We start from the raw sequence: 18,891 nt of genomic DNA on the forward strand, positions 1-18,891 counted from the left end.
CCACTTCTACAGGGTGATTCAGCCTCAACCATTTGAAAGGGAGCAGAATTTGGACCAGCACCTGTAGCACACGAAAGCTTTTTAAAGACAGCCCGATTTTAATAGCTGCTGCTTTGTGTGTACACTTATACAATGTATCTGATTATTTGGTTACTTAATGCATGCTTGTTTCCTGTATTTGCAGAAAATTACCTATGCAAAACATCCTGTGCAGGACCAAACCCAGATTTGTTTTCAGCCTCAAACACAATCATCTGTGTGCACATACCTGCATACATTCAAATCTTAAACCTTAGCTTGCTAGTCAGTCTCATGTAGCCATTGCCAATAGCTAAGGTTTATCTTCTGCCTCTCAAGCCAACACAAGAAGCAAACAGTCTGTCTCTCTGGGGGGAGAAGAAACAGAAAACAAAACAAAGCAACCCACAATGCCCAGTCCCTTGCTTCCATCTTTCTTTCTCTAACACCAGTTTAAATACAGGGCAGGCACAATCCTTCCTGCCTTCAGCAGCCCCTGCTTGGGTCCTGTCCCCCAACGCCTGACTAAAGCTTTGCTGCAGCATTTTTTGAATACTGGCTGCTCTGTCTTGGGAGCCCCTTTTGAAATATTCTAGCTCTCCTCCCCCAAGTTTCAGCTGAAATGACCAGGCTATGCTATCCCTCCCTGCTACCCCTGCTATGTGTTAATATAAATAATAGCTAATATTAAATGTTATATAATGAGTATTAATGTATTTACAGAAATAGTAGTATGTATTATACATTAACCTATTAAGCAGCTAGAAAACTTACTAAATTACTCCCTAATTGTTCTGGTAATGCCAGTTAGTTGATATTACAACCTTTATGAAAAACTTAAATATCATAACACAGATGCACATGCAGGCACCTGCGTTCTCCTCTGTCTTTAATGCTAATCATCTTCACCAACTACACAGAGAGCAGACAGAAGACATATGTTAAAGCATTATAATGGTCGCATTTATTGTAAAAGAAGCAGTGTGTGATATTCCAACAAGCATTAAATCCACCACTACTAAGTCTTATGGTTAATAAAAAATAAACAAACCCCCAAAACTCTGCTACAGGCTGGTCATTATTGTACACTATGGTGTAACACAGGTACAGCTAAGGTAAAACAAGCTATCACAGCAGTTACTAACCTCCATACATCTGTGCTCCCCCCAGGTCAGACCTCAGAACAGATCATCTCCTGCGAAAGAGTCTTAGGACATTTCATGACAGCGAGTCCCTATTGGTAAAACTGCAAACAGGCAACTGAAGTTATACTGTTTCACACAACTAACAGAAGAGTATCATGCCATCTTTTTTTTTTTTTATTTGCAAAGTCAATAAAAATCCACTGTTAGGAACATAATAGAGAAAAATGCTTCATTTGAGGGGAAAAAAAAAAAAAGACGTGGAAGGCAAACAGGAACAAAACTAATTTAGTTGCACTACAACTACACAAAATCTTGCAGGGAGAGAAGAGTCAGGGCAAGGGTGACCATATCACATCCTACCAAGCAAGTTTTCCAGGGAAAGAGCCGCAGAATCTACTTCACCCAGACAGCTGAGCCTATTAAGTAACTCACACAGTATTTTATACATAGTCATCTGAACAGCATAGAACTTGCTTTTCAGAAGTACAGTTACTCTGCCTGCCCAGTGAACTACTACGGCAGACATTCAACTATATGCAGTCAAGAAGGTAATCTTCAGCTTTGTCTAAATTCAGACACACAGGCTATGAACTATCCACTACTCTACAGCTTTCTACCACTTACCTTGAAGCAAATTTTTTAAATTTTGGTTCGGGTTTTTTGTTTGTTTGTTTTTTTAATACTGGCCTATAAAATCTGTTGCTAATCAACCATCAAGGCACCTAAGTAAATTCACAAACAATCCAGGCTTTAAATCCACAAAATTCCACACATATGCAGACACGCCATTTGCAAACGATGCACCTGAAGGGCACCCAGCCTTGGCCATCAGAGCATAACCACCAGATGGAAATTCTCCACCTTGTGGCAGCTGCTCCATTTGTGAGCTTGCTTCCATGAGGAAAACAAATCGCAGCAATGAACACCTCTCTCTCCCTCTCTCAAGCCAAGGCATTCCAGCACTGTTACCAGTAACGAGTGTATTCCAACCCCTACAGAAGAGCAGGTCAAGGAAACACAGTGCTCTCGCACCTCCAGGGCCTTGGAGTTGTGCCTCTGCTACGGCCGTCTGCGCTAGAAAAGCTCTTCTTCAAACCTCTCCCCGATTCCCCTGGTCATTTCCTGGAATCAGTTCACAAGATAAAAGAAAAACCAAACCTCCTCCCCTCCACCAAGCACACAAACTAGGTCTCTTTAAAATACGGTTTTTGTAAACACATTACATTAGATTTTTTTTCATTAGCATTTGAATTGCCTTTTTTTTTTTCTTTTTTTCAGCCCAGCTGTAAAAATGGTAATGTTGGCCTGCTTCTGCTTTATTGACAATGCAGTATTTCCTCCCACACAATATGTAGAATATTCTTAGGACAGGTCCCCTGCAGCCAGTTGTTGAGCAGTGACCATGCAGGCAGCAGACACGCTCCCTTCGGGACACCTCAGGAGCTGACGACATGCCCTGACCAGGTCTCGTGCTTGGTTCCAGGAGCTAGATGGGTAATCACCACTTCCACCGCCTGAAGCTTCTCGTTCTTTGGAGGGATGGTGCACATCTTGTAGGTGACCTCGTCGCCTGCCACAGGAACATACTCGCCTTCGATACTGTGGAGGGGAAGCTTCAGTTAATCATAAATCACAAACTCTCCTAATCTTTTGCAGCTTATTTAAATTTTTACCATACTGATTATGTTAGGTGCTCTAGATACTTCAGGTTTTTATAGAATACATCATCCACTAAAGCTTGAGGTTGATTTTGGTTGTCTTGCAGCAAAATCCTACGAAAACACTATGAACACCATTACCAGCCTAAAACAAACAAACAAAAACAAAAAATCCCACACTCTAATACACCTTAAAATATAGTCAGCTGCGTACGGCCTTGGACAACATTGCCGTGAACCATGCAAGAACCTCTTACTCGCTGGCAGCACTAGAGGGCAGGGCTGACACTGCTCAGCACCTCCTTTGGGGGTTTGGTTTTTTAAACTATAGGAAGTTGATCTTTTTTTTGTTCCCTTCTCTCACACTTTTGAAGCTTTTTTATTCCCTTCTTTCTTTCTTTTAAAGAAGGATTGTACCATGCCAGTCACTGATTTTACCTTTAGCTTACTCCACCATAACATAGTTCATCTGAGGGGGAAAAAAAAGGGCACTCAAGTAAGACACAGTGTGGAATACTTCAAAATTACTTGCTGTGAAAAGATGGAGTTCTGTGACCCTGACGCATTACACTGCAGAAACTCTCCTTCAGCATCTGGCACTTAGGAAGATTTTCAAGAGTTGCTGACTCCTACCTAGCCTCTACCAGCACGATGACGTGGGGTGCTGGAGGACTCACGCCATGCATTTGCGAGTCCTTACCTGGGAACAGTGAGGAATGGCAAAAGAGTTGTCACCTGTTCAGAACAACGTACTGACGAAACAGAGGACTGCAAAGGGTAACAGCCTTCCTCACCTCTACCACTGCATTCAAGATCAGAGCTTTTTAATAAAAATCCCAGCATGTGCCAATGAAGACAGGCAGAGATGCCTTTCAACCTGCATTGCCACGATTCTCTGACAGTTGAAAGGATGCTACTTCACCTTTCTTTAAATATACTTACACAAACCCGTGCTCAGGTTCCCCTTCTCTGACAACCTAGGTTCTAGATTTCTTGTTCTTTGAGAGGGTTTTTTCAGTGTTTCTCAGCAGCATTTATATTTGTGAACAGATAAACACTCATTATAAATTCTACTGGATGCCTAATTGGTATGACTTGCTTGTGTACTCATATTACACTGGGAGTGAGATTTGGGTTCAGGGGAAAAAAAAAAAAGCCTTCTAGGTCAGAAATTCAGCACACACCATTGGGTTTGTTATTTGCCTTCACTGAAAGCATGCTAGGAGCATACTCACACCACCCAGGAATTTTACCCCACAAATGTTTCTGTTAATTGCAGGGATCTAAGATTTTAGCAGTGCCTTTCGTATCCACTCTCATCTTGTGACCCATTATCATTACGGCTTTTCTATTGTAGGAAAGAGTGGCAGGACTAATAGGAGGCAAATACATTGGCCCTTACCGCCAGTTGTGACTTCACATCACATTTTGCTTCTCCCCGCAGTTCTGCAAAACTGCTTCAGCTTCATCTCCTGCACTGCCTCTCCCCTGCCCTTCCTCCTTTAAGGGCTGCCTCGGCTTCGGCTCCCCTCTGAGCAGAAGTGACTGCTGCTCAGGGAGCTGGTGCATCAGCCTGGGCTGAGCAGAAGCAGCCTGTACTCAGGGATGAGACGGGGTAAGCAGGCATGTACAGGGGAAGCTAAAACTGACCCATAAATTATAACTTCTCCCATGAGAACTTCAGAAGAGAAGTCATTGTTTGCTAAGTGATTGTATCAACATGATATTGAAAATGCTCCCATATCCAAATACAGATCTAAAACCTGCTACAAGGAGTTGAAGGCATTCCCAAGGCCTGTGGCTTGAAACACATGTCCTTCAGACTTTACTTCCCTAGGCTAAACCCCTACTCCAGAGCTGTCCGTGACCACGGCAATCAGACCCAAGAGGGCACATCCTAAGCTGAACTCTTCAGAGCAGTGCCTGGGAAAATGGCAGTAAACTGAAGGCAGAAAAAATATTTACAGAAGAGTCAAGATAAAGTCTCCTTCATCAGACCTGACAGCATGCAGGCTGATCCAACTGACCTTTATGTACTTCCAAAGTCTCCAGACCAACTGTCAGCCCAGCCCTGTATCACACTGGACAGACTATGTTCAAGCTCCCACATCTAGACTCTTGCTGTAGCTATCCTCTTCAGTTACTGCCTTAATTTGTACCTCCTCTCCCCCCATTTCTAACAGGTTTAAGATTTCTTCAGGTGTGAATGGGTTTTCACACCAAATACTTACTGTCCTTTCAGGCAAAGAGATTAGTTTACCTTTCTTATTGCCAAAGGAATTTGCCACCAAATTCTCTGCAGCTTACCCTGACGTTGAAACAGAGGATTTCAAGCAAGGATAAGATGCTACTTGTACTGTCTCAAAGCCTGACAAGTGGACATGAAGCCCCAAGAAGACACACAAGAGAGGGTCAAGCCACATCTTTCCCACTTGAATCTCCTGAATGATCCCTTGTTGCCAAAAAAATTGTTGCTATTAAGTTAAAACCACATTACCACGAGCAATGTTACTACTCACAATACAACCCATGCAGGATGCCAGTTCCCACCTGAGCAAGATAGCGTCTTTCAGTGGAAGACAATACAGCACAGACATTTTATCCGTACAAAGGAACACAAGACTAACAAAATACTGTGAGCAGAAACATTTCCCAGCTCAGATGTAGTGAACGCAGACAATACGAGCCGAAGCAGAAAGTCTACGCTGACTCAAGTACAGCTGAGCCACTGGAACAAGCCATAATGAAACACATTTCTTCATGTGGCCTCGAGCACTGGGACAGGATGCAGACAGTGTTTCAGGGAGCACAGGTAGAGCAGTTATGTGAGGCTGGAACTAACACAGCATCTCCTCTTGACATTACAGCCACCCACTCCACAGCCCCAGGTATTGCCTTTGATTCCTGCACAGAGGATGAACTCGCTCAGTGAACTCAGAGTCACTGCTTTGCAGGCATCAAATGAAACGGATGCCCTGCCCAGGAAGGGATTTCTTGTTTGGCTGAAAGGTTTTGTTTTTTTTTTTAACAAACAGGAACCTTACATATTCTTTAAAAGCTCCTGTAAAACAGGATGAGATGCAGTTAGTGAAATAAACATTTGAATTCTACAGAAGATATCAGTAGGTATGCTTAATGTAGAAGGAGAGTGGATTCACACCATCTCCCGAAGCACCAAAGATGTGCCAATACACAAAGGCAGTGTTTTAAGCTCCTGAAAAACAGAGATAAATTAGTTATCACTTGAATCTTCAAATTCAAGTGAGGAAGAAGTACCGCTTGAGTGCTAAAAAAGATGAGAATTTTACTGGGGTAAGCTTGATTTAAAATTGAAGTATGAAAATATACCAGGATGAGTTCCAGTAAGAAAGAGGTTGTAAGTGTACAGTGGTCCTGTTTTTTCAAGAAATTAAGAACAAGTCAATCAGGACACACACAGAAACAGTATGCCTAACGTACGACAGGCTGCAGTCAGGGAGAGGAGAAGCAAAGGGACTGACCCAGACTGGAGGACACACTCTCAGCTATCAGTGAGAGCCACTGCATCCCTCAGCACTTACAGATAACTGCTTGGAGTACTGTCTACAGCCCCTGGTCTGCACAGGAGAAAAACAAAACAAAACTTTTGCTGACCCAAAGTTCTTACACGAGAATCATGAGGTTAATTACTCCTGTTCCATCTTCTAAACAGATCACATTGGCCCCAAAATTTGCACAGCCCTAAGCATTACCCAGAAATGTACACTTTTCTCCACTAGAAAGCACCTCTTACAGGATCGAGCACTATGCTGACAACATCAGATCCTTTCTTGGTTTCTTTCCTTATCCAAACTGACACTATAAGAGACTGAAGCCTGTGATAAAACCTCATTCAACCCCAACACAGCTTCTTCTCATCCCCTAGTTGCCTTATTTCTTCCCTTGCCTGTTGAGGTGACCTTACCTCATCAAGACCAGGCCTGTCCTTTGCACAGCTGTCTAAAAAGCTTGTGGCCACACAAACAGCTCTAATTTCATTTTCTGCTTTTGGCCTTTAAACTTTTCTCCCACACATCAGATATTATTTTCTTCCCTGCAGCTTTCTGACTACCAGTTACTCTTGGTGTCTACCAAATATGAGATTATTAACTCATTGCCCCCTGTGCACATGAAAAGTGAGAGGACAAAGGTCTTAGTTTGCAGCCTGACTAAACCTGTTTGTGAACAGTGTTCCCAGCACAATGTTTGCCCACCAAATGCTGCTTCTGAGATAGATGCAGACTTACTCCAGCATTGTTACCACTACGTGATGCTCAGAAGCAGGAACAAACATCATCCAGATGGTGCAGTAATTCTGGTGGTGTCAAGAAAGAACAATATAATGGCACTTGAAAGGTGATGAGATGGTACGGCACTGGAGGGGTAGCCCTACACAAAGCTGCAGAAAGATCCTCCATCAGGAAGCAATTGCCTTAAGCCCTGGGAGGGAAATGAACTGGGAAAGATCAGAGAAAGTAAACAGGTATCTTGGAACAGATTCAGCCTACAACAGCCACTCTATATACAATATAAGTTACCTGGATAATTTGGTAGAGGAAATTAAACAACTTTTTTTGATGTTACATATCGATTAAATATTTTTAGATCTGTATTTTTTACTTTCACCCTAACTACATATTCAATATTGATCTAGAGGAAGGTGGATATTTTCACTGCTATTTAAGAGGCTGGTATGCACATTCTATTCAAAATAATGGATATCTACGTATCCAGGAACTTTAAGACACTTCAATAAATTAAGCTAAAAATAGGAAATGCTTTCCTGATGTTAGTGTCACAGTGAGCCACAATAGAGTGAGTTTTAGATTATCCAGCAACTCCCATTTCCCAGCTCAGCGCCAGTCTGGTATGGTGGAGTATTTTATCCTGCACTATTTTTAGGAAACTAGGAGGTTATTAGGAAATTACCTAAATAAGGAATGTTCTAGTTCTTCCTTCTCACAGCTGCTATTCATATTCCAGGGCTCTAGTTAAACCTCTTGGGACAAAGACTAAGTCACATGGAAACATTTTTGAACAAGAGTTTTCAGTGAATTCAGAGCCTTGCTGATCAGAAAGCCTGCCGTGGATTGTGCCACGTAGTCGTTTCCCATGGATCAATGGGCTGTATTATCTTGTGGGCTTCTCCAAGCTCATTTAAAACCTCAACACAGCTCTCAGGAAACACATATTTTTATTAAACAGGAGGACGTGACAGAGTAATGGACTATTATGAGTTACTAATCCTGAATGCCCTCCCATGCAGTCCCGGGGTAAGCTGACAGCTCCAGCACTCATCGGCTAAGCCAGTGATGACCTTATCAAGCTAGCTGGCAGGCAATGCAGAAGCAGAGCTGCCTCATCCACCAGTCACACTTGTAACTGGGACAGACAAGTGCGAAAGAGGTCCAAACACTGAAGAATCCCACCTATTAATATCCAAGGTCTCTGCTATGGGATTGCCCTGGTCTCTGTGCCATAGCAGAGAGATCCTCCCAGCAGCTGCCTTGTCTAGGACAGAGGCTGCACCTCCCTCCCAGTACAGCAGATGCATCAGCCTCTTGCCCAGTTCTCCACTGAGGTATCTAGTCGTGGTTTTTGAATCCACGTTCAGGGATAGTTATGGCTCTATACCTACTTTCAGCAGCTAGTTCAACAGCAGGCAGCACACCGCACACCAAGAGGGAGAAACTGGTGATCACAAGAGGCAGAACTTTCCAAGGATTCCTACATGGACTCAGCCAGAGGTACAGAAGATGCCTGTTTCTGCAAGCATCCAACTTGGATTCTTGTCACAATAATACCTACTGTTTGCACCTGGAAACCAAAGCCCAGGGCAGTTATGTTCTGTTCTCACTAACCACAAAGAACCTCCATCCTCAGTTGGCCAAAGTCATCTTCAATGCCCACTGCCTGGCTTGCAGGTAGAGTCTAAGTCTTGGCTTTGACCTATTACAGTTTATATCATTTAGGTGGACATTCTGGGAAGGTTTTGCTACAATTGTTACCACAGCAAGCTGGCTCTCCTGCATGCACCAGTGCAACATGGGAGTTTTCTGAGCCAACTGGGGGGTGTATGGGGAACCCTTAGGAAAAGGCTATCCATGTTCTATTCATTTCCAAACCCCTCTCAAGTAAGATCTGGCATTTTGCTGCCTCTCCTCCCCCCCCCCCCCCCATAATCTGCTTATTTCAGACACTTCAACAGATGCAGCAAGGCACGAGAAAGGGAGCACATCAGGAAGGAAGTGTGCAGCCCAAAGCAGGTAAGTCATCAAGTGCTTTAAGTATTTTGAAGGAAATCAGAAAGCTCAGATTTGGCTTCCCAGCAGCACCAGAGCAGTCAGTTGCAGCCAGCAGAAACTGTTTTGCTGCTAGTTCACAGAAAAAGCAGAAAGGCCAGAAAGGTTTGTTCTCTCAGCTCAGATTCACCTCTCATTTTGCTTATAATTATCAGTTAATTTCCAACCCATATTGTTACACTCCACCAGAAGAACAGCATCACAGAACCAGAAGGAATGTGGCATTAATGCTTTGCATTAAACTGATCTGGCAGAAAATCAGAGGGGAAAAAAAGGAGTGTGAAAAGATGCTCTCTCCATGGACATGAAAAGCTCAAAGCCAGCTCCTCAATGCAGCAGGACAGCAGCAGGGATGCAGGTTCCACCCTGCAGGAAGAGGCAGCTGACAGTACATCTCCAGCATAGCCAGAAACCAAGATGCAACAGCAGAATGGGACAGTATTCCCACTTGGGAACCCACTGAGAGCCCACTTCTGTTCAGCACTCCTGAGTTACAGGCACTATAAGCATAATCTCCTGAAATCACAACACAATGCACAAGCAAAGCACAGCAAACTCAGGATCTCTCCAGGGACCCAAGGGTGCTGTGTGTCAACATCCCAGGGGAGGCATAGCATCCCGGGGGAAGTACAGCATCAATTCTCCAAAGCCATCATTAAGCATGGGGTCAGAAATCAGCCTGAAGGACAGCCTGAAGGCCTCTCTGCAATGCGGCAGTTTCCCCTTCAGAGCCAAGTACTAGCAAACTGCAGAAAACCCACAAGCACTGCATATGTTTTTTCTGTTCCATTAAATCAGCTGCTTTTGCAAAATAAAATCTTTCAAAAAAACAAGAGTGTGGTCATTCATTCGTCACTGCTTTCTGGTGAACTACCGCCTCCTTGCCTTGACCTTGCAGTTACACAGGCTTCAGATCAAATGCAAAAGCCTGGAGAGCAAATGAGTGTCCATCATGTGCCCACTCCCAAATAGAGAAAGCAGAAGAGTGGGATTCTTATGTGGTGCTCTAAAGCACATCATTTGATCTGCCACTACAGGCACCCACCTCCTCCCATCACCCAGTCCGTGCCCTCAGGACCTCCTCTGGAAGATGAGCTGAAAGGAACCTGTCTGTACAGGCAGCCACCCCCAGCACAAGGGGGGGACCTCAACAGCCAGCACTGCAGGGATTCCCCATCTGCTCTCCGGAAACATGCCACCTCTACAGGAAGAGTGGCAAGACAGTGAAACTGAAGCCACCAGAGCCGTTACATTTCAGTAACCAAACCAGCTGGTATTTGTGAGTGCTGACTTACTCCTGCTATGAAACAACGATAGAGGATGATACAGTTCTCAGCACTGCTGCTACAATAACACCATCAATTCTGTGACAGTGGATCATGATACAGGCTGGTGGAAATGAAAGCATTAACAGTGCATGTCACTATTTAAAATGTAATTAAGGGCTTTTTAAAAATTTCACTCCAGGCAAATGAATCTGCCTTTGCTTCCAGCTTTCCAGAGACATTATCTGGAATTACCATCTCAGCAACTCCTCCATCCCTGTGCTTGCCAGCTACGGTTTTACACTCACTACTAGCAAGCACATTTTGTTCTCAGTTCTGGAGAAGGGCGCAGTATGAAACTGAGAAAAACCAAATCTCACCACACTCAAGGAGCCACAACATTTTCCTAGCACAATCATTTATACCAACTTGCGAAGTGTTTCCAGTAAACACAAGGAAGCAGGACTCGGTGCACATGCAATGTGGAAAGCGGCAGTGAGCCTGCGGCTGGCACCTCTGGCTGGGTGGCAGGGATGCAACAGCTTTCTCACTGTGCCAGGTCACGCATGGTGTGCGTGAGCTGGCTCTAATCTGTCCATCTCAAGCACAGACGTTGTTGCAGTTGTGGCACAGCGTTTCAGGTGCAGGTGCTTTACCCGCAGACCGATCCAAGAATGTTCCATGAGTGCTGCGAGGAAGCTGCCACCACCTGTGTTGACTGTCACCACTTACCACCATGTCTCTACTTGCCACAGAAGGATGGCTCAAAAGGAAACGCTACCACCTACCAACGTCCACATTTCAAGAGAACTCCAGGATGCCCTGGTTAATTGTAGTGTTTTGTACATTTCTACCTAATCAGTTAAAAAGGAGAACTGGTTCCACACAAGCATTACCAAAACCGAAAGGAAATCTTCTCTGCAGTCTTCAGAGCCGCTCATTAGAACAGACAAAGCCGCATAGATGAAAAACACCTTTAAAACCTGCATTTCAAACTGGCATTTCTTATGCTGTGTATCTACTCGCATCTGACAAGTCCAACTTCACAGTAACACAGCTTTGCTGCAAGCTCCACTCATAAAACGTGTTCACATGCCCACATTCACCTTAAACTCTTGCACAAATATTGAAATTTAGAATTTTGTGGGTGCCAAGTGAAGAAGCTTTTGAATGCCACATATATTTGACCTTATTTTTAGGCTAATGCTCACTTATGGAAATGGAAATGCCATACTAAGTGTTATTATCTTACAAAAATAAATGGAAAGCTATGGGAAACAGACATTCCATTTTACAGAAGACATTTTCATTGAAGTGTAACCTTACAGCTCCCCAAAGCTTAGAGAAGAAAAAAATTTAATTCCTCAAATTAAATTTTTATGTTTAAAATCATATTAATCTGCAAGATAGGCAGCTGGTCCCAGTGCTCACCACCTTCACTAATCATCACAGCTTAGTGACGAACACAGAGGAACAGTCGATCTTGCTGAATCCAAACTGGCATACCATTTTATCCGCGTATCTGAAATCCTGGCTTTCAGGAAGAACTGATTCAGGAGAAACAATCCTCTTTCATTTCACAAGTAGATGCCTATACCACACTGAGACAGTGAACAGATTGATGTCTCTCTCACATTCAGGTTTAACTGACGAAAATAGGTAGGAAAGAACTGTGTGATAAACACAAGCAGTATCTCAAAACTCACACTATGCAAACTGGAGTGACTGGAGTCCCCTGAGCCACAGTGATGGTTACAGAATGCTGCTGCTATAAACCATTCCCATTAATAGAGAGCAATGTTTCTAATTCACTGTGAAATAAATTGAAATGAAAGGCATTATTAGTCTTTCCAGTGCTGCCTTGCACCAGAATTAAGACAGTGATACCATCACCCTCCAGCACTAAAAGCTGTTTCCAACAATTGAAATACACTCACAGTAATTAAAGAACACAATGTGCTGAAACCTTCAGTACTTCAATAATAGCACTTTTTACTAACAGGTTGAGGCAGAAACATCAGCTATTTTTGAATTTAAGTTCTGAGACAGTACCTACATAAGAAACATTTAAAACAGTGGCCCAGTCCTGGTTCAATAGAAAAAAATCCCATTGGCTTCAAAGGAGCAGAATTGAGCCTAGAGAAGTTGCATAAAGCACATCCTTCAGTCCTACAAAATTCATATGAACTAACCTTGCTAAAATGTTTCTGAAAGAGCAAGGAAAACAGTCTTTGGACACATAAATGCTAGGCTTAAAGAAGAAAGGCATCATTTACCTGCTGCAGAGATGCAAGGAGGAATGAAGGCCCATATTGAAAGCAAGGGAGATGTCAGCTAAACAACAGAAACAACTAAGAGCCAGGTCTGTTAATTACTGAAAGACATCATCCAGGGAGGCAGTGGATCCCCAGCACTCAAGCTTTTATGAGTGGGTTGGGTAAAGCATCTGCCAGACAGGGACAGGCACCTTCCAGCAGAGGATGGGTAGAGGAGGTCCTCTCCACTCTTCTCACCTACAGTAAACTCAAGAGAGGTGCTGTCCTGGAGAAAGACTGCAGCGTAGCGCAGCATGCCATATGGCAACAGCTCCCCACTCACGTGAGCTTCGAATTGAAGTAACTAAAATTGAAGAGAAGCAGCCTGGTCTAATAGGTAAAGGCACTAAGATGAGACCTCAGAAGCCAGAGCTCAGGCTGAAGATTGTACCTGAGCGGGCCAGAGTCCGTCACCCCCTGCCCACACAGCAGCTCTCCCTCTCTCATTCTGTATCTGCTCCAGCTTTCCCATGCAGGGGCAGTCTGAGGGCACAGCTGGTGAGGATGAGAGCAAGCAGAGAACTGGACATGCAGCAACAAAATAAACATGCTGAAAATACATCAAGAAGTGTGGTTGCCAATGAACTTTTACAACCTTGGTGACTTGTTCAATAGTGTTTTTAGGATAGATTGAGTGGGTGGAAGAAAGGGGAGGGTAGCATCCACATTCAGCGCACAGTTACTCAAATATAGCTTATTGATGGCTCTCAGTCAAAGCATTTTGAAAGCATTTAGGATCGATACATCACCTAGCACAGCCTACGAGAGGGGACTCCTGTGAGAGGGGGCCTCTCGCACAGACCACCCAAATCACAGCAGACAAAAAAAATGTTTTTCATAATGTCATAAGGGATTTCAGTATAGGAGACATATGGGAGTCTTAAATAGCCAAACAGAAAAACATCACGGGAGTTTTTAAGAGTTACAGCTGATTGGAGGGGGATTGAGGGTAGAAGCAGTTAGTGCACCAGAATCAAGTACTGGGGTTTGGGCCCAGAGAGAGAAATGTGTTGGGCCTAGGATAGGAATTGGGGAACACCTGAAAGATTAGTTCACGTTTTGTATAGACAAACAAAAGGGCAGCCCCAATTAAAAAAATATCTCTAGGGTTTTAAAAGGGTTAATTTCACATAACTGAAGAAAATTTTACCAAAGTAATTGGAAGAGAAAATGTAGAGAAAAAAAAATCAGGACTGAAAATAGACAGTTCTTTAAAAAGAATTCATTAGCGGGCTGAGAATTCATGTTTCTGTGAGAGGATTGTTTTAACTGAACCCTTGCTGATCAGTGACTGTAGAGGTCAGACTAGATGTTCACAGTAAAATTTTTAAATTGTGATATAAGAAATGTTATTTTTAAGTTATTTAGGAAATAAGGAGAATTTGTGTATTTATATTAGATGAAAGAAAAAGAAGATATTAAATAACATTTCCTTGGTTGAACACATAAGTCAGACCACTCAGCCCAATCACACCCACTAGTCTTAAAAAGCTTTGGCTTGCCAATGCCCATCATGCAGTAACATTCCAGAAAGCTTGAAGAAGGTCAATGTGCTCCTTCTCCAGCTACACACATACAAGCAGGAAAGATAGCTGGGGCAATGTGAACAACTTTGGTAAGGCTTTTGTTTGACTTATCACTGGATAACCACTCCAAACCACAAATAAGGATTATACAGCTTCAACACTGTAAACAATATGTAGACTAAAAACTTGTGACAGATCTACAAGAGGTTATTGGAGAATAAACATTGAGCAATCTTAATACACACACTCAGAGATCAGTTTCAGCCCCAATGCTGGTCAACATCTCAATCTAGAAACAAATACCAAATTGTCTATTAAACTTTGCAGATTAGCCAAGCAATAAACAACAAAGTGCAGTCATGGAGTGTGATCTGGACCTCTTGGTAGGCAGGGCCTATTCAAATAAGATGTGCCCCAGGGCAACCAAATATGAACTCATACATCTAGGAACAAGGAATGCAAACACTGCTGTCGGGGATGTATCTGGGACTGCATCAAACTCTGATGCTGCAAAGGATGCTGAGGTCAAAGATAAGCAACTCAGCAAAAGACTAGGGATGAGAGGGCTAATGCAATTATGGGATGTACAGAAAGAGAAACAGAGCAGGAGTCTAGAGGAGATTTTATCTCCATATACTGAAAGTATGGGTACAGTGTATTGTTTTAAAAATTATATTTAAATTCTACAGCACACTTAGAGAAGAGACTGGAAAGATGGTTTTAGACTGGAGAAAAAATTCTCAGTGAGGGACTTGAAAAGCTTAATCTGTTCAGTTTATCAAAAGGTAGATTCCGAGGTGATGGTTCTCAGTGTGTTCAAGGCAAGAAAGTGGAGGTACTAATGAACCCTTTAACAGAGAAAGCTTTAGCGATAAACTGCTCGAAACTGAAACTAGATAAATTCAAGAAAGTAATAAAGTATGACTTTTCTTAACAGTAAAAGTAATTAACCTTTAGTTTAATAATGGTACAAGCGGTGCAAAGTAAAAGTAGTGAATTCTCAGTGTTCATAGAATCATAGAATCTTTAAGGTTGGAAAACACCTCTAAGATCATCAAGTCCAACCATCAAAAAAACCCTGTGTTATAAATCTTTAAATTAAAACTGGATACTGCATAGATGATTTGCTTCAAGTAAATGCAAGTTTCTGGGTCTGTGTGAAACTGCACTGCTTATTCGAAGAGATTTGACAGGATCATCTTCTAGGTTTTAACTCAACAGATTTATAGCAATACAGGAAAAGAACGGCATAATCTATCGCTGCCAGTAACATCTGCATAACTCCACTGAGGTAAGGGTGACAGATTATAAACCATTCTTGTATCTGAAACGTCAAAAGTAAGTAAGGCAAACCAATGCTCCAGTCTTCCTCGGCCACCCAGATGACTTACTCAGAGATGTGTACGAAGATGTCGGGCCCTCCATCTGCAGGGGTAATGAAGCCATGGCCTTTGGAGCGACAGAAGCATTTACAGACACCTTTGTAGATAGGACCCTCCGATGCTCTCACGGTCCTGCAAAAGAAAGCACAAAAAGAGCAGTTCATTGCTGAGCACGGATGCGACAGCTTCTAGGCGTGTCAGCCAGAGCACACCTAAGCAAATGGGCACAATGGTCCAAATACTCCCAGTGAGTATACACCTCTGTAGCAAGTGCTTAATACTCAGTTTCGTACACTGCACATGTTTTGCCTGTAGCCTTTTTAAGGGAGAGACAGATGATGACAATGTTTGCTAGCATTATAATCCATCAGTTGCCATCTTGAATCCATCTGCTGTATCATCTTGCCAAACTTTCTTTTGGACACTATACTAAATGTAAGCATCTTATACCTTTCATGAGTTCGGGAGTACCAGTGTGCACCTAGGTGTTGTATGTGCTTTCAGATATTTAGCAGTGTGTGTATATAGTATCAAGAGAATGCAGTGCATGAAGACATGCATAAATATATGTGTACACAAGTATGTATACACATATACACACATCCCTTCTGCATATTTCACCTCCAAAGGCTTCATAGCCTGCTGGAGCCATAAATGGTATGCATAACACCAAGACTTGAGACTGATCTCCTCCTCCACTGTTATGGGATCTGTATTTTAAATCAAGACACGTTTGAAGACAAACCTTTAGGATGACTTACTGCCATCAAGAAAAACGACTTGCATGAACTACGACCCATCCTGAAAACTGTGTGATTAAATTCTTTTCCCAGTCAAATATGCTGCATTGAATCTCCGGGGATCCAAACTCACTCAAATACTTTCATTAATGAAGCCAACTGTTTTAGACATCTCACGGGGTTAACACAGAGGAGTTACTAGATAAGGATCTTCTTGTGCCATGACCATCCAGTAGGTTGCTTCCACGTTAGAAGAGGATTTTGGTGTGATTCTTCAAACTCAGTAAGTGACTGTGTTGCCATTTGGTTACATGCATCATGGCAATTTTGACATCACTTTCCTAAACATTTAAAGTTTACTGAAGTCTAAAAAAAAGCATTAAAAAATGTGGTAACAGCTCTGTTGCTTAAGTCAAACTAACACAAAGAAATACAGTTGAAAGTGTTAAAGAAAGAAAAAATCTCCATTAAATCACTTCATTTCCAGCTCTATAAAGTCATCAACACACCTGACCCCACAAGTATTTGTTACACAGAGAAGCACTCACTGCCCTAAATAAGCCATTAAAGTTCAATTGCACCTTTCAAGGAGATAAAGCACCGTGGGGGATAAGGCCCCACACTTGCAATGAACCAAAATTAAATAATCCCACTGAATAATAAACCACTGCCTGTCACATTCATCTTTTCTATACCACTGTGGGGCCAGAGCTCACCTAGAACTCCTCTTGTTTAAAGAGGACACTAAAAAAAAAAAAAAAAAAATTTAGAGTTATTTTGATTTTCAGGGCAAACAAATACAGCAAGATTCCCACACTAATTAATGAATAAAGAACTGTGGAAGCCAAAAAACAAGTTCTTTAGTTTTGTAAGAACCAGACTAGGATTAACCGCTGAGAAGAATTACAAAGAGTTCATTTTTAACACAGCACTGAGGCAAGCTAGCTTGGAATTGCTTTTCAAGGGCAATCCCAATTATCAAGTCAATTATGTTCCTTTTAGTAATCTACTTCCATTACAAAGTTTAGGCCATTTGAAGGCTTTTGGAACTGACAACGTATAAATTTTTCTGCTGCTGATGATTTTTTTTTGCTTCATTTTGAATACAGAAGTAATAATATAAAGCATCGAGATTGATGCTATTTAAATCCACATGGATAACTCTTGAAGAAAAGAGCTGGGTAACAGTGCAAGAAGCAAAAAGGAAAAAACATGCCAACTAGATTAAGTGGCACAAAAAAGGCTAGCTGCAGGTTTGAGATCTTACTTCCACAGTGTTTCACTCAGCACTGCCAGACCTCCCTTACACAGAAGTAATTGCAAGGCTGTGGCAGAAGTGCAACGGATTGACCACAGTTTCACGTTATACCCTTAGACCCTGATTCCAAGGCTGCTGAGATGAACAAAGAAGCCCACATTGCCTTCTGCAGGTCAGGACCTCACTGAGAGGCCCATCACAGGCACTGGGAATCTTTTGCAACGAGCAAGCCTTGCAACACCATCCTCTGCTGCTGCACTGCAGAGGAGTCCGCTTTGGGCAGGGGGGGCTCCAAGAAACCTGCACGGCATCACGGGGCCACAGAAAAGCTCAGGGAAAGGCTGCTCTGTAGGATCACAAACCTCATCTCATTTTATGGAAAACCTCATATAGTCTTAGAGAATCGGAGATCAGGGTTCATACCTTGAAAACAAACATATTATTTTAAAGGTCTTTAAAAGGATTTGAGCAATCTTAAGATGGAGATATGAAAGGAATAGGAAAAGGAAACAAGTCCTCTGAAAAGCGACAGGGTCACGGACCATCCCTAAAACGTAACCTGGCTGATGGCAGCACAGGTGTCAGGAGTGAAAGAACTAAAACCTCCAGTGAGGTCTGGTCCAGTGCTTCGGGGGCAGTGAGAAGAGAGGTCATGCCAAAAGAGGAGGAGGAGGAACTGATGAAAAAACACCAACAGGAATTGGTCCTGAGAGCCACAACCCAGTGTCTGAAGCGAAGAAAAGCTTCAGAAAAGAAACTCTGTTTTGAAAAATCTCAGTGTGTTTTCTCTTCCCTGTAAATCTCTGATCTTAAAGAATGGAAGAGACTTTGAACATCCCTTACGCAAACAGAGCATTGAAAAACTACAGGCAATTTGGACTAAAAGTCTAGTGGCATCAGAATTTATTGGAGAGGAGATAACAGTAAAATACCAAAGCATCTTCCAGATACAACTGCTGCCCCAACTCCCTTCACCTCGGCAGGGGGCCGATCATTCTGCCCAAAGGCAGTCATTTGGTTGCGTCTATGAAATGCAGGTTTCCCAGTACTCACGCTGAAAACGTCCTGGTCCGTCGGGTGGGCAGTGGGCTGGGGATCAGGTACCCTCTCATGGGCGACGGGGAGCGATCTCTTGCTCTGCGGTTTTCAGGCAGATGGAGAGAACTGGGTGAGGGTGGAGAGGTGGGGGACTGCTGCGAGGCAGATGAAGTGGGCTCAGAAGACATTCCTGATGCCTGAGAAAAACCTAGAGAGAAGAGGAGAT

At 42.9% G+C, this 18,891-nt stretch overlaps 1 protein-coding gene across 2 annotated transcripts in view; it reads right to left on the minus strand.

The window, feature by feature from the left end:
• Positions 1-959: 959 nt before the first annotated feature.
• Positions 960-18,891, minus strand: part of CARHSP1 (calcium regulated heat stable protein 1) — a 37,315-nt gene continuing 19,383 nt past the window's right edge. For both annotated transcript variants that reach the window (XM_054842704.1, XM_054842705.1), the window contains exons 2-4: positions 18,681-18,873; positions 15,639-15,761; positions 960-2,762 (exon numbers count right to left, since the gene is read on the minus strand). In XM_054842704.1, coding sequence (XP_054698679.1) covers positions 2,600-2,762; positions 15,639-15,761; positions 18,681-18,853 — 459 coding nt within the window. In that variant the 5' untranslated portion in view covers positions 18,854-18,873 and the 3' untranslated portion in view covers positions 960-2,599. The remainder of the gene's footprint in view (positions 2,763-15,638; positions 15,762-18,680; positions 18,874-18,891) is intronic.

The sequence above is a fragment of the Grus americana genome, chromosome 15 (assembly GCF_028858705.1).
Source record: "Grus americana isolate bGruAme1 chromosome 15, bGruAme1.mat, whole genome shotgun sequence".
NCBI lineage: Eukaryota > Metazoa > Chordata > Aves > Gruiformes > Gruidae > Grus > Grus americana.